General features: G+C 48.7%; 1 protein-coding gene across 1 annotated transcript in view; it reads right to left on the bottom strand.

Annotated features, from left to right (window-relative positions):
* Positions 1-25844, bottom strand: part of Dync1h1 (dynein cytoplasmic 1 heavy chain 1) — a 65550-nt gene that overhangs the window by 31876 nt on the left and 7830 nt on the right. Inside the window, exons 2-29 of the mRNA NM_030238.2 lie at positions 22637-22724; positions 20851-21024; positions 20461-20716; positions 19992-20178; positions 18458-18729; positions 18144-18371; positions 16373-17449; positions 15701-15880; positions 14621-14770; positions 13396-13542; positions 10420-10560; positions 9466-9642; positions 9228-9338; positions 9028-9147; positions 7971-8210; positions 6974-7129; positions 6723-6836; positions 6235-6345; positions 5952-6161; positions 5646-5792; positions 5326-5492; positions 5073-5246; positions 4406-4571; positions 4137-4325; positions 3266-3460; positions 2147-2429; positions 1816-1916; positions 691-850 (exon numbers count right to left, since the gene is read on the bottom strand). Coding sequence (NP_084514.2) covers positions 691-850; positions 1816-1916; positions 2147-2429; positions 3266-3460; positions 4137-4325; positions 4406-4571; positions 5073-5246; positions 5326-5492; positions 5646-5792; positions 5952-6161; positions 6235-6345; positions 6723-6836; positions 6974-7129; positions 7971-8210; positions 9028-9147; positions 9228-9338; positions 9466-9642; positions 10420-10560; positions 13396-13542; positions 14621-14770; positions 15701-15880; positions 16373-17449; positions 18144-18371; positions 18458-18729; positions 19992-20178; positions 20461-20716; positions 20851-21024; positions 22637-22724 — 5721 coding nt within the window. The remainder of the gene's footprint in view (positions 1-690; positions 851-1815; positions 1917-2146; positions 2430-3265; positions 3461-4136; positions 4326-4405; positions 4572-5072; positions 5247-5325; positions 5493-5645; positions 5793-5951; positions 6162-6234; positions 6346-6722; positions 6837-6973; positions 7130-7970; positions 8211-9027; positions 9148-9227; positions 9339-9465; positions 9643-10419; positions 10561-13395; positions 13543-14620; positions 14771-15700; positions 15881-16372; positions 17450-18143; positions 18372-18457; positions 18730-19991; positions 20179-20460; positions 20717-20850; positions 21025-22636; positions 22725-25844) is intronic.

The following is a 25844-nucleotide window of genomic DNA, read 5'->3' as shown; positions in this document are numbered from 1 at the left end:
GCAAACAAGAAAGTCATTGGGTGGCACATGCCTTTAGACCCAGCACTTGGGAGGCAGAGGCAGGCACATCTCTGAGTTCAAGGCCAGCCTGGGCTACAAAGCCGGTGCCAGGACAGCTAGGGCTACAGAGCAAATCTGTGAAAAACAAAGTAAACAAGAAAAGGCTGAAGTAGGTGTGGACAGGAGGAGTGTCTCGCCTACCTAGCTGCACAGCCAGGACATCTTCTGGCACCAAGCCTACCTCTATCACTTGTGCCTGGGCTCTGTCAGGTGACGAGAGCAAGGCCACCCCTGGAGCCTTCCAGAACAGCTACTCCAATGCTGACAGAGGACTCCACAGACTACATGGCGGGAGCACTGAGGTCAAATGGGTGCTAAGGAGGCTGGCTTTCCAGTGACGCTGGAAGGAAAAGCCTCCCAAGAGCCACTGTGGGGTCCGTTTGTGGAAGGGAATGTGCTGTGTGTGGCCTTGGTCTTGCAAAGGATGCTCTGCTCCAGGACCCACAGGCTCTGGCACTGCTGCTGCCACCATCAAGAAGCAAACTGATCCCAAATCACCCAGCCCACACTCACCTCCACCCACCACTCAGTGCTTGCTATGGAAGTAAGCAAATGAGCTCATATCACATTTCCCTCCAGCTCCTCAGTGGTTACAAAAAGAGAACGAAACAAACCCCACAGAAGTCTTACTCTTGTCGTAGTTGGGGTTGGAATGCTCCCGCAGTGCCTCTTGTATGCACTGCACCTGCTGGGATACAGCTGAGAGCATCCGCTCCTCCAGGCGGTTAAACTCATCAAAGCAGCCCCACGCGCCCACTTGGCAAAGCCCCACAAAGATACGTCCCATCGCCTAGAGTAAAAAGAACCAAAGAGGCTTAAATCGTTTGTTATGGACTGACGTGTGCCCCTTCCCAACGTCATTCCTCCATGTCCTAGCCCCAATGTTACTGTACTTGGACATAGGTCCCACAGGAGGTAAAATGAAGGGAGACTGACCAGAGAGGACTGGGGTCCTTGTAGGAGTAAGTTACTAGAGTCCACCCTTCCAACCATTGCTCTCCTCCTCTCTGCACATGCTAGATGATGGGTAAGGTAAGCAATCTACACACAAAGCAGAGAGGCCTCACTGGGAGCTAGAGCCATCAAAACCACTGTGGGCTTCTGGCCTGTGGAGAGACATCTTTGTAGTCTGAGCTGTGCTGACTTGTCCAACTCTGAGCAAGTCACATCTTTCTGAAACCTACAACATCTCCCTTCAAAATGGGAATACTATCCACCTCCCAAAATGGACATTTAGCTATCCATTCCTCATTTACATAAGAACATTACCACTGCAAAGATGTACTGAGAAATGCATTTTCCATTTTATGCCAAAAAAATCCTTCTGACAAAACGATAGTTTCTGTTCTAACACTTTCTTGTTAGCGTGGAAGACGTTTCCCATAACATTTATTGTTTTCATATACAGGCATCAAGCATTACCTCAAAAAGTGTTTTACTTTCTAGAGCTGAAGGTCTAGCCCCCGGGGAGAGCGGCAGCGCGCTTGACATTCTGGGTTTGACCCCTGCTTTGGGAAGGGAGGATAATTTCTGCTAGAGGTGACAGTGGTGCCTGCTAGCCCTGCTGAGATGGGAGTGTGAGTTCTAGGCCAGCTTGGGCTATACAAGGAAACCCAGTCTCCGATACAGACACAGACAGGCTTCAATGTGTGCTAGGCTCTGCTGCAGGTCGGACAGCACCAGGGAAGGCCTGTCTGCACTGGGGTTGTGAGACGAGAAGCTTGATGGCGTTAGACAATGTGAAATAATTCTTACCTGGAAATCAAAGGTTTCGTCACAGTTGAAAACTAAGACGAACCGCCCCAGCTGATGGCCGAGGGCTTTGACGGACTCTGTCTTTCCGGTTCCAGCAGGTCCTATTATTTGGGAGAAAAATAATTTAGTACTCAAGTCCATTACCTACTAAGTTCTTGGTTTGAAAAAAGCCATAATATTTATTTTTAAAATTGCTATAATAAATGCAAGGAAATTAAAGATTTTAGAATGTAAAACCATGGAATAAATAAACACATCCAAACCATCAGGTTTGTGTGTAAAATTAAGATCTGCCATGACTCTATCTGTCCAGGTCTGTGAAGTAACTTACCAAATGGGGAGCCCCCAAGCCTGGCCTCCAAAGCTTGTGTCATTGTCAAATAGCAACGGTCAGTGAGGGGCGTCTGAACCAGCTTGTCTTGAACACCCAGGTACTCAAAGCCGTAGTTAAACTTGGCATTGGCCATCTGAATGGACAGCTGCTGTAACACGTCCGTTTGCTTAGGGTCAAAGTAAAATCGCATCTGGCTGAGCCATTCGAAAGATTTGGCGTTGTCGATCTTGCTTTTGATCAAGGACCTGGTAACGTCTCTTTGGTGAACCAGCTCTGTGATCTGAGGAAGTAGAAATTTGCCATAAGCTAAAGCAACATTGTGCTGTCTGGGTCTGCAGACTATCTGTTAAGTTGACACAGGCTTCAGGCCCAGTTGCAGTGACCAGCAGCAAACCTTCCAAACTGCAAACAGAACTTCACCAGAAGGGACACTGGAAAAGTTATCCATGGGACAGTATCGCAGACTCAGAGTGACAGAAAACACAAAAGCCAAGAACCCTCCGTAAGTAACAGCCCTGGGCAGCTGAATGTGACAGAGCAGCTTCGTCAGGTGCACCCTACAGGCTGCCGACCTTGTGCCCCCACCCTGCTGCAGCCACACCTCTGGGAAGAGGATGCAAGGAGCTGGTCATGGCCGGTGGTGCTGGCGCATGCCTTTAATACCAGCACTTGGGAGACAGAGGCAGGCAAATCTCTGTGAGTTCAAGGCCAGCCTGGTCTACAGAGTGGGTTGCAGGATAGCCAAGGCTACACAGAGAAACCCTGTTTCGAAAAAACTTTAAAAACAAAAACAACAACAACAAACCAAAGCTGGTCCCTTCCCTTCTCTTACATAGTCATATATTACTCTTAAAGAGGAACAGAACCAAACACCAGGCAGGCGCACGTGGAATACCTGTGTCCACACATTACCGTGGTCAAAAGCCTCACGTAAGCCAGGCTGGCCTAGACAGCCTGATGCCCTTCCCTCGCCTTCACTTCCCAAAGCCAAGGTTACAGGTGTGGACCCCAACTCCCAGCCTATTTTTCTTTTGATACAAACGGCACATTTTAAAGCATCTTTCCCTCTCACTGCGTGGGCTGAGAGTTAAGACGGGGCTCAGGCAGGAGGCTTACCAAGTGCTCCAGCTTCCGTCTCCGGAGAGGAGGCTGCTCCATGAGGACAGAGTCCGCTAAGACGTTGAGTGTGACCTCCACATTGCTCAGCACAGACTGCAAGGGCCCCACATCACCACCTCCCCCAACGTTGCTCAGCGCATTCTCCACGTTCTCGGACCAGGCTATCTGGGCTGACAATACCACTAGCTGGGCCTAGGAAAGAAGAGAGAGACAGGGTTGCTTTCTGAGACAGAGCATCGCTGCTCCTTGACTGGTTCTGAACTCACCACTCAACTGGCCTTCCTATCTCACTGCCCTCACCCCCCTCCCCAAGAGCCTGAGTATAGGTGCCACCGCCTGGTTCCCAAGGGGTCATTAGTAGGGACAATTTTGGGATGTTGGTTTCTTTACAAACACACAAACATTATGGGAATGTGCTTTCGTTTTAATCCCAGGTGTGGGGCGTGGGGCTGCTTCGGACTGTCTGCAGTAACTGACTATGATTTGCCTTGTGCTCATGCCTGTGTCAGTTGCAGACAGTTTCTACGATTGTACAACATTTGGAATTCTGGGAACTTTTGAGAGGGTATATAAACATAAGGGCCCCAAGAGGGGTTGTCGGTCATTTAAAGAGATCAGTTGCGGTTTGCTAGTAGTTACGCTCAAAGAAACAAAAGGGAAGAAATTAAGATTCAGAGATCTCTCGCTCTCCCTCCCCTCTATCCTTTCTCTTCTATCTAGTGATAGGGATGAAACCAGGGGGACAATGGGTGGGAAATAAACAAACCAACCAACCAACCAACCAACCAACCACCAATTAGCCAAGACCATCATCTTCAAGTTGTTGAGAGCTAAGATCTTCAGGCTGCTTGCTTCTATTTAAGATTACCTGGTATTTATCAATCCAAGTAATGTAGGTATTTGGGTCAATAGAAGTTGCTTTTCCAAAAATCTCCACTTCTGTAACAGACTCTGCCAGAAGTTTAGCCAAGGTGACTCTCATCTCCTTTTCCACCAGAGTGAGCCACTCATTGATTTTGGGGTGTTCAGTGATGGACACTGGAGTTTTAAACATAACCTGAAGATAAAAAGACATGATAAGAATGAAGGCGTCCTCGTGTGAGCGAAGTTTCTAAGCCACAAAGGCACTGCGCTTACCTCCTCCCCTTCTCGGGATGAGATGCCGAGGACCACAGAGTTATCCTCATTTAAGATGATGCTGGAAACGCCGGCGAACATTTTCTTGAAGTGCTTCTGCAACTTAGCCACGTTCTTGCTATTCCCAATGATCTCAAGCAAATCCTCATCACCCACAAAGTAGAACCTGAAATCAAACAACCCGGCTGCTACTGCCTGGTGTACAGAGGGTGACCGAGCAAACTGCCTACGTACAGGAGGAAGCAGCTGCAAGGGACACCTCAGGTCTGAACTCAGATCTCATACAAACATCTGCCAGGGCCTGGAGAAAGACTCGTTACAGTAAGACGTGGGAGAACGCAATGCCAGTCACTTAAGTCATTTTGGCAGCATCTGCTCCACTCACCCTACGCAAACTCTTTGGAGAGGAGGAGAGAGCACTCAGGAGACAGCAAAGCTAACCCCGGAGGGATTCAAGTGGCTTACAGAGAAAATGAGCTTAGTGATGCTTAGTAAGATTAAGGCGGAAAACTGGGAGTTCAGGCAGCGTTAGAGATGGGCACGGAGAGGCAGAGGGCTCAGTGCGTTGGCCATCAAAATCCTTCAAGTCAAAACTGAGCAACACCAGGCAAAGGGAAGAGGACAGACAGAGCCCAGCACAGCTGAACTTGATCTGTCTCAGGCTCACCTGGGGAAAGACGAGCGCTCCCGTTCCAGGTACTCCCCCAATGCTTTCTGGATCTTCCCCAGCAGGTCTGCCAACCTTTCCAGAGACCTCTGGACTCCCTGTATGTTCAGAACATCCATCACAAGTGGAGACTTGGAGACTTTTTTCATCAGAGCCAAAAACTCCGTGCTGATACTAAAGAAGCAGGGGTAGCGGGTCAGCCTCGGCAGAGGGCTCCTCAGCCCCGCCAGCGCCCGACCCGCCGCAGCTGTACCTCTGGAAGCGCTGGGTTTCCACAGGCAGCAGATGTTTGATGTCCGCACTGCCTGTGAAGATGCCTTCCAAGTAGACCCAGCGCCTCTGCACGTCAATCCACACGTCAAAGAGAGCCATGATTCGGTTCAGCTTGTCCTCCCAGCTCAGGGCATCTTCTTCAAAAACCTAGTGGGCACACAAGAGGACAGAACTTAACTGCCGACCTTTTCACTCAGATATGCCGGAGCTCACTGAAAATGACAAATTAGGAGCACACTTTACGGAACTATAACTAGGCATCTGAGGTATAAGGAAGAGCACCCTGCGCTGCCGCCCTACCTTGTAATAGGGAGAGAGTTTCATGGCAGAGACGCTGTTGATATGCTCCTTGACCTTGTTGAAGAGGTCATCCCAGCCTCGGATGAGGCGGCATTTGTTCTGATAGTTGACCAAGTCTAGTTCGTATGTGTTCCACACTTCTCGTATCTGAGCGGAACCAGGAAGAGGCCGTTAGCAATACAAATAAACACTCAAACATTTGCAGGGGCAGCAAACATTAGGGGACAGAGATAACTGTAGATGACAAAGCTTCGTTTTACATGGTCAGATCCATACAACGGCCTGATACCCTCTCCTATCACTTGCCTGCTTCAAAAATTCTTCCAAGGCCATCTCGCCTTGTGCCACCAGCAGCACATCCTTGACGACAGCTTCGTTCTTCTGAAGGTCCACGTCCCAGATCTGGCCCAGCGTCAGCTCAGAAACCACCCAGTTAACATGAAGCCTCTTCATCAGCTGTTTCCAGTGCCGGTCTTTGAGTGCTTCTGATTTCAGTTCAATTACCAACATGTTTATCTGTTCAGGGACAGAGTTACGTGAGCAGGTGCCTTTTGAAGACATCCAACACCCACGTGTGGCAGTCCCCTACCTTCATGTAGCCTTTCAGCAGCCTCTGAACAAACTCATAGGAAGCATACTGCCGAAGCCTCGCAGGGAAGTTCTTCAGCTGGTTCAAGAGGCCGTCTAGGTTTTGTCGAAGCTGTCAGGAGACACAGGAGAATGAAGTCACATACACAGACACACAGACACACATTCCACACACACCCCATATGCTGTTTTTTACTTTTTCTTCTAAGACACAGTCATGAATTTATCCAAGGCTAGCTTTGACGTTACACAAGCCCACCTGCCTCCATCACCCAGGGCTCTGGGGACTGAACCTAAGGCTTCGTGCATGCCGGGCAAGCACTCTACCTACTGAGCTACATCCTTTTGAGGGCTCTAAAACAAACTTTCAATTTCTATGAACCACAGAAGCCACACATAGGGTACAAGTGACAGCTTGGGAACTTGCCAAGCTCTCTCTGTGACTGCTAACACACAGACAGAATCACAGACATCCACTTCAGGAGATACCTTCCGAGGCTGAACGGAGACCCACGGCTGCTCCTTCATTTGATCAATTTGTTCCCAGACCTTAGAAAGCTCTGACCACACACCTTTGAGGTCTTGTAACTCCTCCAAGGCCACCTGGGATGGAGAAGGCAAGGCGGTTAACCCGGAACATGAAAACAGCCCAGGCATTAGAAACAAGAGAAAAACTACCCTGGCATTTGGCAGGGTCTGGCAGAGCAAGTTCTCCAGACTTTGCCCTCATGGGGCCGTACCTGTACACGCTCTTCACTGCCACTGAGGAGGCCTGTGTCTGTGAGTTCCAACGCTTCCTTAGCCTTTGCACATTTCTCTCTGTCGTCCTTCAGCCGGCCGAACTTCCCTTCATATATGGTGAGGGCCTGAAGAGCCTCCTCAGGACGCAGATTGCCCTGAAATAGCCAGAGCACAGAGGGACTGGAGCCGATGGTGACAAAGCAGAGACCATGCCCAGCAGCCTAGCTAGCAGCTGCCTTGGGAAGCATGAGCTGTACTCAGGGAAATCAAATACTAACCTGAGTATGCCCAAGAACACCTTAAAAACAATAAAACTATTTTTTTATTATTCTTATTTCATATGCACTGGTGTTTCACCTACATGTATATAGGGTGTATGAGCCCCTAGGACTGGAGTTAGACACAACAGTGAGCTCTGGGAATTGAGCCCTGGTTCTCTAGAAGAGTAGCCAGTGCACTTAACCTCTGAGCTGTCACCCCAACCCCAAGTAAAACTAATTTTTATTCATTTAAAAACACTTCCTAGGGCCTGGAGGAATAGCTCAGTGATTCAAGTGCTAGCACCAAAATGGCGGCTCACAACTGTCTAATTCTAGTTCTAAGGGAGCTGACACCCTCTTGGGGCCTCCAGAGGCACTCTATGCACATGGTACACAGACATAAAGAAACAAACACATTTAAAACCACCTCCTACACAGACAACTGCATGGCTTTCACATTTGCTATCTACACACATCAGGGCCCCCACACCAGGTAAGGTCCCTACTGCTCTGCTCCCAGCTCCTCACTGTTATTTTGGTGGCATCTTGCCATGCTGCCTCACACTCACATACCCAAGCAACCCTTCTGCCTTAGCCTAAATGACTGGCTACCATGCGGCCTTGTAGTTACTGGAGGGCAGACATATCTGAAAAGCTATGCCGCGGAGTGGCCTCCCAAGTCTGTCAGAAAGAAGCCATGATGTGCTGCTGGCTGGCAGGGTTAAGTGACACTCACTGTGACAGGTTTGGTCTTCTCCCAGTCTGTCAACAGATCCGTGGTCCGGCTTTCCACAGCTCTGTCCTCCTGTACGATCTTCATTTGCAGGTTTGCCACCTGTTGCTGAATGGCAGAGTCCTTCCGCCGCATGATGTCATTGAAGGCCCCCCACTCACCCTCGATGTTGTCAATGTAAAGCCAAGAAGGCGGGAACTGGAACCTTTGTTTTTCCAGCAGACGCTGACCATTGCGGTAGAGCTTTGAAAGATAAAAGGATAAATTGGTTTTTTTCCTATAACAATAGGAGAAATCACTGCCAACCTCTCGACAACAAGCAGGACTCCTGGGACAGAAGGACACACAGATCAAAGCACCTGCCTTCTATAACCGTCTACCTCACGACTGTTGTGGTTGGAGAGCACTGTGCATCTGGAGTGGCCTGTCAGTTTCTCTACCAACACAAACTGGGCATAGAGAATTCCCTGCACTGCTTCCTCTCTTTACCCTGAATTATAACGGAACCCTCAGATCCTAGGTACTTGAGGACAGTAACAGATGTAAGAGACAGTGACTCGAACCTAACTCTGCTGAACAATCACACACGGAGCTCTTCAAGTGCAGACTCCTAGACTGCCACGGTGGCACATTTGCTTACTGTGTCACAGTGTGCGTGTGGATAGCATGTGTGGGAGGCAGAGGACAGCAGAAGTCAGTTCTCTCCTTTACCATGTGCTTCTAGGGGACACTCAGGTCATCAGGCTCCACAGCAGTCGCCTGTACCCACTCAGTCAGGTCCCTGCTCCCCACCAGCCTCTTTTGTGACAAGATCTCGCTACGAAAACAATCTGGCCTCAAATTAACAACTCCCTTCCCAAGCCTCCCAAGTGCTGGGGTCAGACATGTTGCCACCACAGCAGGACTCCTCGGTGCATTCTAATGACACAAGACACACAAGTGGCTATGGCAGCTGATGACTGCTCTGAAAGAAACGTTCCTTAAGGTGTGGTCGAGTCCCTCTGTTCCATCAGAACACAAGATATTAGGAGCTTATCACAAGCCCCATGTGAGAACTCACTTCAACTTGCTTCTCAAACTGTTTGATCTTCCGTTTCAGAGATTGCACATAGGTGATGAAGGTCACCGCGTCAGAGGTACTGGCTGTGTCAACGGAGTGCTGCTCCAGCTCTTGGCGAGACTGTTGGAGAGAGGGTTGATTTACAGTGGTGCCAGGCTTGACCGGCTGCTCAGCTCCTGGGCAGCATCCAGTCTTCTCACCTTTGAGATCTGGGAGTGGAATTCTGTCATGTTTGAGCCCAGCATCTGCCCAAACTTGCTGAGAACCTCCTTATGCCAGGAGTCATACTTCAAGTTCACCTTGGACTGGACCTGTGGGAGAGGTGCACAGGAGGACGCCATCAGCACTTTCCTGGAGCGTCCAAGCTCTAACCCAGGGCCAAACACCAATACTGATCTTACGGCTGCCTGGTGCCTTTTGACAACAAGCCAAGCTCACCTTGCCGTAATCTATCACCACCGGACCAAACTCTTTCTTGGTTTCCGCATTGTCAAAGGTTCCTCTGGCTTTCCTTATCTGGACCAGGAGAGCTTGCCACTTGTTGAGATCTTCCCCTAGCCTGTTGTAAATGTTTTCTGCCTGCATATCCCACAAACACTGGTACTGAAGCCAAACCTGCAAAGGAAACACAGCTCAATTCTAGTCTGCAGTGCTGTAGACTATTAATATGCTAGAACCCACCATGTCAACAGTCCATGTCTTCACACCATTAGAGAACCTCACTTCAAAGTCTTGGAATTTATTTAGCAAAAAGGAAAATTTTACTTTTCTTGAAAACCATAGTTAAGACAACATAAGATTTATCCTACTATTCACCCTTTGGCTTAAAATAAACAAGTATTGCTGGGTGTGGTGGAACACACCTTAATCCTAGCACTGTGAGGCAGACACAGGGCATCTGGTCTACAGAGCTCCAGACCAGCCAAAGCTACATAGTAACAGCAAGCTACACAGAGTCAGGTGTGGGACACACATGTGTAATCCACAGGTCTCAGGAGATGAAAAAATTCCAGGTTCTGGTCAGCCTGGTTTAAAAGCAAGTAACTACAGGCCAGGTAGGGCTAGAATAAGGAATAAGGCCTTGTCTCAACATAAACAAACAGCAGGTGGATAAAGAGATAAGCAAATAAATAAAGCAAACACTGCCTGCTGAGCCGTATTACCTATCAGGACCCATTAGCTTCACAGTATTCATTCATTCTCATTCTCATTCTCATTCTCTCTCTCTCTCTCTCTCTCTCTCTCTCTCTCTCTCTCTCTCTCTCTCTCTCGCTCTCTTGGTGGTGCTGGCAATTAAACCCACTGAGCCCTGAGCCACACCCGGGCACCTCTCATACTCTTCATGTCTAGGAGAGCATGGCCATGGCACTGGATGGAATCAGGGTGTCTTACCTTAACATACTGCTCAACTTCAGTCACTATGCCCATGACCGCAGAGTAGGACTCTTCCAGGGCGACAGGGCCGTCGGGCATCCTTGTCAGTGCATTCCGATAGAACTTCTCTTCCTCCGTCAACTCGTAATGCACTCCCACCTGACCGACCAGAGCCAGACACGACTGTCCAACAGTGCACACAGTGCTAACCTAGTCACCTTTTACTTACTAGAATGACTAAAAAATGTCACCATCAAAAAGCATTAAGAGATATTTTCCTTAGCCATAAGTAACAAGGAACCGGATTATATTTAACTCAGTAAACCAATAAAGGGAACTGGAGAATAACCACAAACTGGCACAAGGTAAGAGAAGCTGAAGAACACAAGGAACCCTCAGTTCACCTCAACTGCCTGAGCACTGCTACAGCTCGGCCCCACCTAATACAACAAGCAGGCACTCCACTCATCCGAAGTCACATTTTATAGATGAGAGACAAAGGACATTGTCATATAGGATGGAAGTCTACGTAGAGTGAGTAGGAGAGAGGGAGGGAGTACAGGGGAAGGGCAGGGACTGGCTGTACTCTAATTCATTGTTTATAGCAGAGGGCATTGAACAGAGGGCCTTGGCATGTTAGAAAATCTACCACTGAGTTACACGCCTATTGCTGGTTGTCCCCTCAACAGAAAACCAGAAAAGGCTTTACCAGAGGTGGTCTGTGACAAAGACTGGCAAGGATGGAAGGGACGTTTGCTCGCTGGGGCTGTGAGCAGAGAACGCCTCATGCAAAAGCCCAGGGAGCAAAAGCAGCCTGCAGGGCTGAGGGCCAGCAAGAGCCCAGTGAGGCCTGAGCAGAGCCAGGAGGGAAAGCAGGCCAGAAAGGCCCCTGGACAGGAAGACTACAGCGAGATGGCAGGCTGTTAGAGGACCCACAGAGGCCGTTACCCCGAAATGAAGACTGACCATAGGGGTGGAGAGAACAGCAGGAGGCAACATTAGTAAGGCAAGGCATCGGTGGCTTCTGGGGTACAGTGGGAACAGTAACCGTGGTAGAACAGAAATGCCCGATGCTGCAGGGCATCTGACCACATTGTGAACTCCAAGATTGTGAACACGAAAAGCTTTGCTGTGGTGCAGCTCAGCCCGAGTGCACACTGTTCATCCTAAGAGCTCTCTGTAAACAGGATTAACTACAGTCAGCGACAGTCAGGAGGCGAGTTGGCTAGCAACCAGTTGACCAGTATAAGGAAGTAGCAAGGAGGGGGACTGAGCTGAATTCAGGGTGTTAAACACAGAGGAGATGGGGAAGGGGCATTTCCTTCTGGGATGGCAGTGGACAGTGGTCAGCTGGGTGCCTCTCTGAGTAAGCAGGCTTTCACCACAGTGTCTGGCTCCTGGGTATTCATTTAGGAAATTGAACATTGATTTTATTTTTTAAAAAAAAGACAACAGAGCAGGATGAACTTTAAAGACATCAATGACAGAAATCAGGGTGACACATGACTTCTGGGTTGGGTGGAAAGAAGGACAAGAGGAGAAGCAAGGAGAGGAAGCAACCCATGGGAGCAAGCACAGCACCAAGTCCTGGCCTCGGGACAGGAGATGGAAAGCAGGCTGCACGCATGAGTGTGGAGACGGCTGTGTCAGAGCAGAGCTGGGTCAACAGCGCTGGTGTCCGCACACAGGGCAGCTATCGCCTGTCCAGCTTCAGCTTGGAGAGGAACAAGACAATGCAAAGCCTTATACACAGAACTGACAAAGAGGACCCCAAAGACTATATCTAGATGCCTGGGACAGAAACCAAAGCTCAGTTTGGTTTTGATTAGCTGGGCAAAACATACTACAGGGACTAGGAGATGGCTCGGTAGGCATTTGCCACCACGCCTGATGTCTTGAGTTCAATCCCCAGAATGAACTTAAAAAGTGAAGAGGTAGATACCTAAATTGCAGGGTGTGCTTTGAGCTCCACTTTCTCACTGTGAGAAATGTGAAAGAGTGTGTGTGCACAAACACACCACAAATAAAACCCTTGAAGAGTGACATTTATGTTCAAAGTCACAAGGTAAAAAAGGTGTGTTTGGGGGCTGCAGAGATAGCCCAGTGGTCCTGAGCACTGGCTGCTCTTCCAGAGGACCCGGGTTCAGTTCTCAGCACCTAGGGAATCCAATTATTTTTTCTGGCCTACACAGAAAGAGACTCACTCCTGATGAACAGACACACATTCAGGCAAACACTCAGACATGTAAAAGAAAACTAAATTTATTTTATTCTTTGATTTGAAAAGGCGTGTTTCTAGCAGAATTACTAAATTCTAGGACAGTCTGCATGGCAGTGTTATGGAATCTTTTTATTTGAAGCCACTGATCCTACTTAAAAGTGACATCAGCCAACATTATGGATTAAATGGCCTTTCAGGTTTTCCTTTGACTCTAGAAGGGTACCAGGAAGACTAGAATCCAGGATTTGCCTTAAACTTGTCAGCGGGGATCTACAAATTAAGTTAAGAGCAGCTACGTGCTGATAAGTCAGCCTGCAGGCAGGAGCTCAGGAGGCTGAAGCTGAGGTCAGGTGGGACTACCCAGGGATACCCTATATCCAAAATCAGACAACACAGCAATGGAGTAGGAACTGAGATTATCAAAGCTCACAGGCCAGGCACAGTGGCAGGCGCCTTTAACACAAGTGCTCAGAAGGCAGAGGCAGAGAATCTCTAGGAGTTTGAGGCAAACTTGGTCTACACAGGGAGGTCCAAGAGAGCAAAGGCTCCACAGAGAGATCTTGTTTAAAAACCAAAGCAGCTGATGGAGGAAACTTTGAGAGACGAGGAAGGCTGCAAATGCGAAGCTTTCCCTTAGAACATGCAACCCGGGAACCCCCGAGGAGAAAGAGACACGCACAGGGCTCATTACATGACTCACCCTGAGAAGTGGCATCAGAGTCCCAAGTAAGACCTGGTCAGAGGGCATGTGCCTGGAGGCCCCGGAAGCTTACCTGGTACCTCTGGCTCTGGATCCTGGGCAGGGACAGCACAACCATCTTCCACGCGAACATCTCCTGGTACAGCTTGTACCTGCACTCCTCAATGGGTGGGTTCAGATAGATGACCTGATTTGTTATCCTCAGCTCGTGAACCACGTTCTGGAAGAAAAGGGTCAACAAAATGGTTAAGCTCTTTATAACCTTCTCGCTCTAAATTATGACCTCTCTAGGTAGAAGCCCAAAGTCTGTCACTATCAGATGCACTCCTGAGCTGTTTCACACCCGTCCCTCTATGATCACAAGAGGCTGGGGTGCAAGCATCGTGGCATCTGCTCCAGGTGCCCTGGTGCCTGGGTACTCATGGAAACCCACATGCTCAGTAAAACCAGCTAGAGGCCTGAAAAAGAGTGTCACTGAAGCAGAGGGTGGTGGTGGAGCACACATTTAATCTTAGCATTCGGGAGGCAGAGGCAGGCAGATCTTTGTGAGTTCGAGGCCAGCCTGGTCTACAGAGTGAGTTCCAGGACAGCCAGGGCTACACAGAGAAACCCTGTCTCAAAATAGTTCATCACATAGACACCAGCCAAGTAAGAGTTCCTACAGGGTACACTTCCTAAACAGACTTTGAGGTGGTTATGGCCTCCTGTATGAAACCATTTTAAGTTGACAGAAGATGTGTAAAGAAAGCACAAGGCGCTTCAGCAGCTTCGCTGACACTGGATGGCCGCCTCCCCTCACCCTGCACTCAGTCTCCTCAACCCACCCCAGCCTGTGGCATTGTCTGCTCTGCTCGATGCTCCGCAGACTGATTTTCTGTGAGCCTCTATTTTTCTCATAAGTTTTCTGGAGAAAGGGCAGATGTGAAATGCCCTTGTCACCACAAGATGTCACAAACACGGGGAGCCACTCACACCACTGGCGGTGCTAACATTCACCAACTGGTTAAATGGTGTCTATCAGGCTCTTCCACTGTTAGGTGACTTCTTCACAGGCACTCGCATGCAGTGCCAGCCTCCGTGCCAGGGATCTAGTCTAGGCCTCCTGCATTCTAAGCCAGTCCTCTAACCCCCAGCCTCAGCCCAGAGCTTCCCCGCCTGGCACCTTTTTAAAGCAGGATCTCACTGCTTATGCTAAGCTGGCCTTGAGGTGTGACCCTCTTGTCTCAGCGTCCACAGACAGTTCCAAGGGGAGGGACTTGCTTTGCTATACCCAGGTGAGTGCCACGGGAGAGACTCACTTTGATCTTGGGCTCTCCACCAGGCTTGTGACTGACTTGTGGAGCATCTGTATCCATGTCGACTTCTGCTTTATCCTCAGCTTGTCCAAGAAGAACCTGGGTCCAAGCTCGAAGGCCAGCTTGCAGGCGGACGCCCAGTATCCTTTCAATCTACAGAGAAAGTGGGGTCACTGAGTGGCTGCCTTTGAAGGTTGGCTCACAAAGTACAGAATGAGAAGGGGGCAGGTGCGCCAGTCAGTGTCTACCTCTGTGTGTGACGTGTGCAGCAGGATCAGAGCTGTGCTCTGCACCTTTGAGACTTGTGAACTGCCAGTCTCCTCAGCTCTTAAGTGACAAGGAGACTTAATACCATACTGCATCCTGCAGATGCGGGCAAGCTGTTGGTAGCTGTTCCTTATGATGTAAAACTCACTTCAAGTGCTCTTTTGTAGAGCTTGACGTTAGCTCTAGAGGTGAAACTAGGAACACCGCAGTTTGGAGATGAAGACATTTTTCTTCACCAAGTGGAAGAAAGCCTTCTCTATTTAGAGCCAGGCTACATTCCTCGAGGTGACAGACAGGACCTCTGCATTCTGCATGTCTTCGGCACCGGTGGGCCCTATGCCGTGTAACTCCCTAGGGATGTGCTGCGGGAGAACTACCGCTCCTGCAGCCTGATAACTTTCCTTCCTACCCAAGGTCTCTCTAGCCACATGTCCTTCAACAGCCTTAGGTGTGGAGGGGGCAGTTGTCAGAGAAAGTGCCTGGAGGGCTAGGACTAAGGAATCGGTCCATGCTGAGCAAGACCCTAGATTCCACCATGGCACCACCATCATTGCCAAAAGGAAAATAAACAAAACAAACCTTAAATCCTAAGAACAAGCGAGAAAGATCAATAGGAAGTTGCCACGTACCCAGGGAAAGGAGGGACTCTCCTCTGCACCCAGCTGTGGCATTAGCTGAGGGATTCAGGAGGAACTGGGCCAGCCAAGTAAGTATTTAGGGAAACCGCTTTCCAGACAAATTGAAGGCTGTACCTAACAGGGCCCACGCCCACAGGGACAGCAGAGATCAGTGACTGGCCAACTCAGCCATACACACCTCCATGTCCAGCTTGTTGACCCAGATGGGCAGATTGGAATAGGAGTGCAGGTTTAGGTCGTCCACTGCTTTCTGCACTCTGTTCAAGATCTCTGAGAATGTCTTGTGGTCATACATGCAGGTTTCCAAGGAGCGGACCTCCAGGTCTATCTTTTCCTCAATAATCAGTAGGTCGTCCACCTGGAGGAGAGTGCGTTTAGTATGAAAACATCCGAGTACTCTATGGCTCAGCTCGTTCATGTCCCTTCCATGAAGAACTCTGCTTAGCGTAGAGAAGCCCCTCCATTAATAGCCAGCCCTAGCTGCTGGAGTGAGGATGCTACTTCCCCTGCGTGGCCCACAGAGGAAAAGGAAGGGCTGGGAACACCACCAGCATCTTTCTTCTCTCTGCCCTGCCCATGGGAACAAACACCCCCAATACAGGTCTAGAGACACTCTCCCCCTAGCTGCATCACATGCCTATCTGCCTCCGATGTGCTCTATCCAGGTTTCTCAGGGGGTCACACGGCAGCATTCCCAAAGCCCCATCCCATCAGTCAACAGCCAAAAAGCGTCTTTCCTCCTGCTGCTGCAGGGGTCTTAGCTCCAATCTCACAGACTGCCATGGAGAACTAGCACGTCCCTGACTTGGTGACTAGGCCAACCAGAAATGCTGAAGGTCAGTCAACTCACCTTCTCCTGGAAGTTGAAAACCGTCTCTGCCAGGCGCTGCACGTAGGGGTCGAGCTTGTAGGACTCCCACACCAACGCGATGCCTTCTGCGATTAAGGCCTGCACCTCCTTCTTTAGGCCGGCCACTAGCAGGGAAATGGTATTGCGCTCCTCCACCTTCTCACAGGTGCGCTCGTAAGTCCGGACGCTTTCAATCAGCGAGATGGCAAATGGGTAGAGCTGGTTGGCTTGGTGAGCCTTGTTCACAATTGCAAGTGGCACTCGGAAGCCAAGCCACTTGAGGTTCCGGACTTCTTTGGAGAGTGTTATGATCTCTGGAAGGAAGTTCACCTTTAGCTTGAGGACATTCCCAGTGCGGCCCCGCACGCGAGCGCTCTCAATGGTGAAGATGCGCCCGGAGACACCAAGGTTGCGCTGCTGAACCTTCCTCGCCCAGTCATCGAAGATCTCCTGGGTGTTGAGCTTCATTCGGAAGCTGTCTCCATCCTGCTTCAGCTTCTGCCCTTCCACGTGGTTCTCCCAGCCTTTGCCCAGGACATCCTCCACTCGCTTCATGTAGGCAGTGAGCTGTCTGTCGATCTGTTTAGCCCAGATGATAGACCCTGACACGGGGGGCAGGTCACGGACATGACTCATTTTACAAGCTTGGCTTTGCGGGTACTGGACCTTGAACTTGTCGTGCAGAGATTCGATGTCATCTTTCACACGTTGGATCAGCTGGGTCTGGTATTCACGAATGGCCCCTCGGATGTGTGGGCGGACGAACAGTGCATTGAACCTGGAGAAAATCCTGAACATCTCATTGGCATTCTTGGCCGTGCCGAGCTGATCTCGGAGGCGGGCGGTGATGCGGGTCTCCACACGGTCGATCCTCTCATCGTATCTCTTCATCGCGGCCTCCCAGGCTTCCGTCCCTTCTTTGGAAACATCCAGACCATCGACTTCCTTGACATTCTCGTAGGCCAGGTTCACCTCCTCAATGGCGTTGGCGTCGGCAGCATCAAAGAGCACCTCGGCCACTTTCATGTCTTGGGGTTCAGGTGCTTCTCCTTGGTTCTGTTGTGCGACTGCTGTGACCTAAAACAAAAGGTTTGGAACAAAACATAGCTGCAAATGACGTTTTTCTGTCACAGGCACAGCACAGGATTCTTGCATCAATGCTGACTTCTAGGCCTTTAGGACTCTATCATCACAATTCAGCCATGAGCACACTATAAGGATCTCCCTGCAGACTTCTGTCTTTACTGTGTGTGTGTGTGTGTGTGTGTGTATACTTAAAGGAAAGAACTAATGAATGTGAAGAGGGAATGAAAACAGGAGAGCACACAGCACTAGGACGCAGCTCAGCAGCAGAGCACTTGCCAGCAGGCACAGGACTTTGGATTCATTCCCCAGAATGGAGCAAAACAAAAAACAAAACAAGACGCCCTACCCCAAAAGCATACAAAGAAAAAAGGAAGCACTGAATTATTTTAAAAAAGCTGAGTGATAAACAGTAATTCCCCATAATTTACTATGGTGCACTGCTAAAGGACTCTGTTGATGGCACACACTACAATCTAATGGCCAGTGTCTGCTCTCAGCGGTGCCCATGCAGAGCACACTGAGTGTTCAGATTCTTATAACAGCGTAACAGCCTCAGGATCGAGGGTGACAAGTGACAAGAGGGAACTAAAGGAAAAACATGGAGTACCAGGCCGTCAGTTCTTTCAAAGAATTATAAGGAGGCAACAAAACAAGGGCTGTGAGCGCCTGTGACTGCCAGACACACCTGTGGCCTCAGGACCCTGACAATGACAGCCCTCAGCTGCTCGTGCTGGCGGCGGAACTTCCTCATCTGGTCGAGGCGGGCCTGAAGCTTCCTGTGAGCGGGGTTGATGCGCCACACCATCTTCAGGTTCTCCTCCCGCTTCCTCTTGACGATGTCTCGCAGCAGCACCTGGAGCTTCTCGTACTCGTCGTCCCACGTCTGGAAGACTTCGAAGCAAGCCACCATGACCTGGGTACAGTTGGGAGATGGCTCGTCACTCGCCAGGTCACAGTGATCTCACTGGCTCGGGGTGGTTTTTAAAGACCACAACTTACCTTTTCAAACTCTTCATAGGCTACATGCATCAACTTCCGAGTGCCCAAGACCTTGAGCAGCTGAGAACTCAGGTCTCTGGAGATGGCCTCCACGAGACGCAGGGCCCGCTGAATCGGGTACTTCGTGTTGCGGATCTTTCTCAGATGTGTGAAAATTGCAACAAGGGCCTGCCTTATCTTGTCCAGCTCCGTGGCAGACAGCAAGTCATTCAGAGGGAAGTCTTTCATCAGAGGGTTGTAGTCATTCACCGTTTCCAACGCCTGCTTCAGACCTAGGTTGACAAAGAGGGTTAACGGTTTTCACGTCAAGTAATAAAATCAAGTAAAGTAGGTCTTAACTATGAAATGCACTTTGATGCTGAACATATTCTAGTTACAGAAAAATCATTCACGGTATTTCAAACAAACAAACAAACAACATCTCTAATGGACTCGGTTTTGGTTTTCTTAGGGGTGCAGTTGAAGCCAGGTATAAAGGTATAAAAGCTTTAATCCCAGCACTTGGGAGGCAGAGACAGGTGGAGTTCTGTGAGTACAAAGCCAGCCTGGTCTACAATACAAGTTCCAGGAGAACCAGGACTACACAGAGAAACCCTGCCTGGGTGGTAGGATGGGGAAGTAGAGTGGGCTGAAAAAAGATCAGCAGCAAAGAATACTGGCTGGTTGCAGAGGACCTGGGTTTGGTTCCCAGCACCCACAGGGCAGCTCACAACCATCATAACTTTCCAGGTCCAGAGAATTCAGTAATTTCTTCTAGCCTCAGTTTGGCACCGTGAACACACATAGTGCACGTACATACATGTAGGCAAACATTTATAAACATTAAAAATAAATGAACAACTCTCCTGCATCCTAACTTAGTGACAAGCCCATCTCCCAAGTAGCTTCCTTCACAGGGCTAACATTTTATATTTCGATTTTAGTACTGTCTACTAAATGGTTTACTTTAATGGCCTAGTCGGTCATCAATGAAAGGAGAGGCCCTTGGTCCTGTGAAGGTTCTATGTCCCAGTATAGGGAATGCCAGGGCCAGGAAGCGGGAGTGGGTGAGTTGGGGAGTTGGGGAGGGGAATAGGGGATTTTTGGAGGGGAACCTAGGAAAGGGGATAACATTTGAAATATACAGAAAGAAAATATCTAATTGAAAAAAAAAAAAAAAAGCCGGGTGTGGTGGCGCATGCCTTTAATCCCAGCACTCGGGAGGCAGAGGCAGGCGGATTTCTGAGTTCGAGGCCAGGTCACAGTGATCTCACTGGCCTGGTCTACAGAGTGAGTTCCAGGACAGCCAGGGCTGTACAGAGAAACCCTGTCTCAAAAAACCAAAAAAAAAAAAAAAAAAAAAAACCAAAAAAAAAGAAAAGAAGGAAAGAGAACAGTAGTGTTTAGGGTGTGGTCCTGATGCAGTACTTGTCTGACACATAAAAGGCTGGGCCTGGGACTGATCCCAAACTGCATCTCCTAGTTTTCATCTAAATCATCCAAGACTTTAAGGAGTCTCAGCAACTTACGCATCTGGCTATTGGTTCTGGGTTACCTGTATCAGTGTCAAAACTGACAGTGGCATGGAAACGTTTGCCGTGCTTCAGGATGTCCAGAGTCAGGAGCACCTCGGGGCTCTCCCGCTTCTCTTGGATGCGGTACAACGCACGTTCCAAGTTTAGCCAAAAGCTGATTTCCTGCAAGGCAGTTCCTGATGCTGGATCCCGGTCAAGCTTGGTCACCTTTGAAGATAAGATGACATCGCCTGGTAAATCTCAAGTTGATCCCTCCCCAAAACAAGTGAAGGGTTTGGTCTGAAGCTTGGAGAGATGGCTGCTACGTGTTCTCTCAGTTTGCAGTATACTGACTACTCTGCTCAGACTCTGGCCCTGCATCAACATTCCTAGACGTAGGAGGGACTCCTACTGTCATGCTATCACAACAGAAGAACTTGGGGCAGCTTCCCACAGACTTTATTAAAGGGCAAACCGTCTCACACCGGCCGTCAATTATAGTGTCCTTACCTTTTGAATTTCTCGGATCCACCGATTAACTCCAGACTGTAATTGGTTAAGGAAAGTTGGGTCTTCAACCTTATCACCAAAGTCTGTAACTTTGGGCTTTTCTCCGCGCTCATAGCACTGCTTCGCAACGTTCGTGATGATGGGATGAATTGGCAAGCTGATCTCTGGGATCTCAATGTTCTGCTGCAGGTGGAGGAGTCCCATTTCAAGCTCTGCAATCTTTTTTTCAACTGAAGGAGCCATCTTATCACCATCCCTACAGAGACAGAAGCATCTCAAAATGAGAGCAGTGATGGCCTTCGGAGCACATTATTTAGGTCTGTTAAGTATCAGTGAGATGATACCTTGTGTCTCGGTGGAGCCCCGCTGCCGCGAGAATGCAGTGCTTACCTGTCTGCTTTGCCAGACTCTCTGATGTAGGACTTAAAGAAAGGAGCCACTGCATTGCTGATGAAAGAGTGCAGTGTCTCATACGGCGAGTCTTCACTCAGAGTGAGGACTCGGAGCTGGGACGACACTGGCTTGTCTGCATCAATCACAGGAGCTCGCTTGATGAACGCCAAGCTAAAGAGCCAAAGGAGAAAGCAGAGCAGACAAGTCACAATTTAAATTGGTTTTAACAATTACAGTTTTTGTGTTGAAAATAAATAAAATTTTTGAGTGTTTAACTTAAAATTACATTAAGAACAGACTGAGCTGGGTGTGGTGGTACATGCCTTTAATCTCAGCGAGTTTCAGGCCAGGCAGCAATACAGAGTGAGACCCTGTCTCAGACTAACCAAAAACCAGACTGAATGGGTGTTTTTCTAGCTGTGACTGTCCTTTTTGAAACCCTGTGGGAGAATGACTGTATCCTGTGTCAGGACAAGGTTGCAGCGTGTCCCCATGACAAAGGCAGCAGCTGGGCCAGCAGAATTCACAGCTCTGGCTTAAAACCGACCCACTCAAGCAACTGTAAGCTGTCACTCACGTCTATAATAAATCTGCGCCTGCTCAACTGGCCACTCCTCCCAGCTCCACTCTTACATTCTGAACTCTCTTCCCCATCTCTAGCACCACTCACCTACATTTCCTATTTCCCTAAATCTATTACAAGGGCCGATGAGATGGTTCAGGAGCTAACCAGCCAGAGTTCAATCCCACCCCCAATCCCAGTCCTCCACCCCGGACCCACGGAGCAGAAGTAGAGGGAGGCTCCTGTAGGCTGCACTGCGGCTACCCACTCACTGGTGAGTGCCATCAGTACTACAGAAGATGGCAAACGGACGGAAAGTTTGACCTAGGTATTTTTGCAGTGCTGGTTGGGAAGTGTTCTGTCACATGCGCTGTCCCATGTGTGGCAAACGCTGGCAGATCCTATCCAAGAGGCTATCTACTATCCACACAATTGCCACACAAGTCGTCGTCTTCTTTTCTTTTCTTTTCTTTTTTTTTTCAAGACAGGGTTTCTCTGTGTAGCCCCGGCTGTCCTGTCACTCACTTTGTAGACCAGGCTGGCCTCGAACTCAGAAATCCGCCTGCCTCTGCCTCCCGAGAGCTGGGATTAAAGGCGTGCGCCACCACGCCCGGCCACACAAGTCTTCTATACTCTTTGTTTTCCTTTTCCTTCTGAGACAGTTGTTTTCTCCCATATAGACCAGGCATTAGATCCCCTGGCTCCCGCCTCCTAAATGCTGAGGCTATAGTGTGTACCACTATACTCTGCAACTCCTCTGTAGTCTTGAAATTGCTTAAGAAGTTTTGACTGCTAGTGGAGAATAGTGAGTTTTCACATATGGGAACCTGAAAGTTTCTACTGTTCAGAAGTTGATCTGAGCTTCTGTAAGGTAATCTGGCAACATGCATTAAAGCCTCAATGATGCCTTTCCTATGGACGGGCAACACACTCCTGAAGGATTTACCCTGAAAAGATCAGGCCTGTGCACAGGGCGTTCACTACTCATTTATAATGACAAAGTAAGACAAAAGCAGAGACTATTAAATCAAAGAATACAATCGGATAGAAACCTGAAACTCCTAGTAAGTAAACATCAGCCCAAACCTAACCGCAGTACCAGGTATGACAACTAGAACTGCAATGGGTCAGCATTTACACTGATGGAGAAATCTAGCTCAAGCTGTGCTCATGTGCAGTGGACCTGTGGCGTGGTCTCACTGTGGCGCTCACACTACTCACCTGTTGGACTTTACCCCGTAATGAATGTCTATGTTGATGTTATAGGAAATGAATTCTTTCTCCTCTTCTCCTTCATCACCAACATCCTCTATAAATCATAATAAAAGTGTTATCAAATTCACATTGACACTTCTAATCCATCAAGTCTTCAAGACTGATCCTCGCCCCACTCCACTTTACTTCTGAAGTCCCAGAGTGCTGGCTCTACCTGCTTTTCCTGACTCCTACGTTGGGCATTTGTTTGCTGCGTGGTCTTGGGGATAAAGAGTGAACTCTCTACCTTTCAGGCAGTAGCAAGTGTCTGGGTTGTTGGAAGGTTAGTAAGAAGATACAAGTGAAGTCTCAGAGATATGGGCAGTTCCAATAGTTTCTGCAAAATTCTCACTGTCTCTGGCCACTAGACTCACCCTCTATCCCCAAAATACAAGTCTCTTTCCATGCCAAGTGCCATCTGCTCGGCTGTATATTCAGCTCTTACTACGTGACATGACAAGCATTCCCAGTCAGCCTAGGCTGGCAGGGCTCTCAGCCCTGTTTTCCAAGTACACAGTGCAGGTAAATGGTCCCTGAGATCCGAGGTCCTCGGCCGGGAAGCATGGGAAGGAATGCAGAGGCCTGCAGTTCCACATGGGCTCCTCACCAGCGCACAGCAGGGCCAGGCCAAGGGAAGCCCACCTAGAAGACTGTTGACAAGAAATACCCGGGAAGCCTGTCACCCAGCTTTTTCTTTTTCTTTTTCTCTTTCTTTTTTTTTTTTTTTTAGATTTATTTATTTATTATATGTAAGTACACTGTAGCTGTCTTCAGACACTCCAGAAGAGGGAGTCAGATCTCGTTACGGATGGTTGTGAGCCACCATGTGGTTGCTGGGATTTGAACTCCGGACCTTCGGAAGAGCAGTCGGGTGCTCTTACCCACTGAGACATCTCACCAGCCCGACCCAGCTTTTTCTTTGCTCTGTCAAGCACCTGTCTGTCGTCTGTTGTAGGCTGCACACAGAAGGGTCTCTTCCACCCAAGCTAACCGAAGGCATGGAACATGTAGGGTCCACATAGCACCCAAGCCAGAGGCAAGCTTATTGGAACTTAGCATACAACAGCCTCAAGAGGCATGTGAGCCAGACTTCTAAACTAAAAGTCAAAATTATAGAAAAAAATTTGTAAAAATAGTATGAGTGTGGTGCCACAGGAAGGTCGATCTCTGTGAGTTCAAAACCAGCATGGTCTACAAAGTTAGGTTCAAGCCAGCAGGGCTATACAGTGAGACCCTATCTCAAAATAATAAGACTATAATATGTTGCAAACTTCTCTATCAATAACCTCCAAGACATTTGAACATTCTAGCTAAATTATGTTCACAACGGCTCCCAGTGTATTATCAGCATTACCCAAATCTATGTAGTCATTCTCTCCCCCCCCCCCCCAATAGGGTTCCACTGTATAGCTCTAGCTAGCCTAGAACTCACTATGAAAAGCACCCTGAACTCACAGACACCTGCTGACCTCTGCTTTGATGCTTTGAGTGCTGAGAGTAGAGGAATGAGTCACAAGGCCTCAGCATCATCTGCATTAAAGAGCAGAGAAAACACAAACCCAACAGAAGACCCAAGAGTGACTGAGTGGTATGGACTTTAAATTCATGAGCGGAGAAGGGCATGGGACACTGAACTGGGTACTCTCTGAGGCTCCTTTTAGCAACTAAACCTTGAAATTCAAGTATAAAATACAGAGCCTGAGCAAACACTGTCTGCTTTGTTGGTTTTAAGATGAGACAAAAGCAAAATTCAAAACCATGACATTTGCACAAAAGGTGAGCTGGAGATCACTGTGCTAAGTGAATAAACTGGACTCAAAGACCAATGTCTCTCTTATGTGGGCTTTGGATTTAAGGGGCAGGGAGTAGAAAGGGGACTGAGGGGGAGGAAGCCATCTTAAGTGGGAAGGGAATACAAGGGGTAATGGCACATGTGAGCTGGGGATGTCTGGGGAGCAGGGGAGAGCACCAGGAAGTGGGGCTCAATGATAACAAAGTAAAAGGACACCTGTATACGCAAATGCTGTGATGGAAATCATCTTTATAAACTGACTTTACAAGCCAAGTTCACACCTAAAGGCATGATACTTAAGGTCTCTATCAAGGAAAGTTTTTTCCAAACAACTTTTTGATATAATTTTAGAAAGAGAAGGAAGAAGTAGGTAGAAGAACTTTCTAATGTATCTAGTACCACCTCTTGCTTTGAAAATAACTACTGTCATCCTGTAGGAGTTGGCATCTTCCAGCAGTACCCAGAAGGCCCCAAGCACAAAGAACATAGGGCAGTGTCCACCCTAGAGAATGCAGGTCACCTCTCCTAGGCCTGGGAGTCCCTGCTCTTGACTGTGTAAGTACTCTGCATCTCAGCTGAGGAAAGAGACTGTGTAGCGAGGGTGGTGTTGAAAAGCAAACCCCTGTAGGTACTCAATGTTGGTGTCTTTCTACTGTACACTGCTCCAACAACAGTCAGTTGTCTAAGGGCGTGGAGTGTGACCACCAAGAGCTGTTACCCAGTGCTGGGGGGTGTTGGGGGTGGAGCAAGTGCCCGCCACTGAGGCTGGGCCATTCATCCAGATTCACCCAGACTATGAAGCCAGGCTTCGCCAGAGATCCAGTGTGTTCCTCTTGTGCAGAGCCCACCCCGGCGGGCCAAGGAAACTGCTTTTGCATGCCTAAGTTGGTTTTAAATTTTTTAACTTTAAAAAAACTACTGAAAAAAAAAACCCTTTATAAATCAGCTGACTTTCCAAGCACTCAAATCTAGATATATTACAAGATATAGCTATATTATAAGACAACCCTGCTGCCTGAGAGCCATCACACCTATGCCTGCAATCTCTACTTGCCAGCGTAAGACAAAGCACAGACAGGCCCTGCCCTGCAGCTGTCAAGGCAGTGGATTAAGAAATATTGTCTTCCTGGGCTCGGTGGCAAGCCTTCAATCCCAGCAGAAGCAGGCAGATCTCGAGTTCGAGGCCAGCCTGCTCTATAGAGTGAGTTCCAGGACAGCCAGGCTGTTTACCCAGGGAAACCCTACCTGAAAAAAAACTACAAAAAAAAAAAAAAAAAAAAAAAAAAAAAACCTATGGAAAAAAAAAAAAAGAGGAAGAAAGGAAACCAAAGAGAGCAGAGCCGCCCGTGTCCTGCACTGTGGTTCCTAAGCTCTCCGCAGTCA

This window comes from Mus musculus, chromosome 12 (genome assembly GCF_000001635.26).
Source record: "Mus musculus strain C57BL/6J chromosome 12, GRCm38.p6 C57BL/6J".
In the NCBI taxonomy this organism is placed as follows: domain Eukaryota; kingdom Metazoa; phylum Chordata; class Mammalia; order Rodentia; family Muridae; genus Mus; species Mus musculus.
The sequence above is the reverse complement of the archived record's forward strand: the minus strand, read 5'-3'. Positions and strand labels throughout refer to the sequence as shown.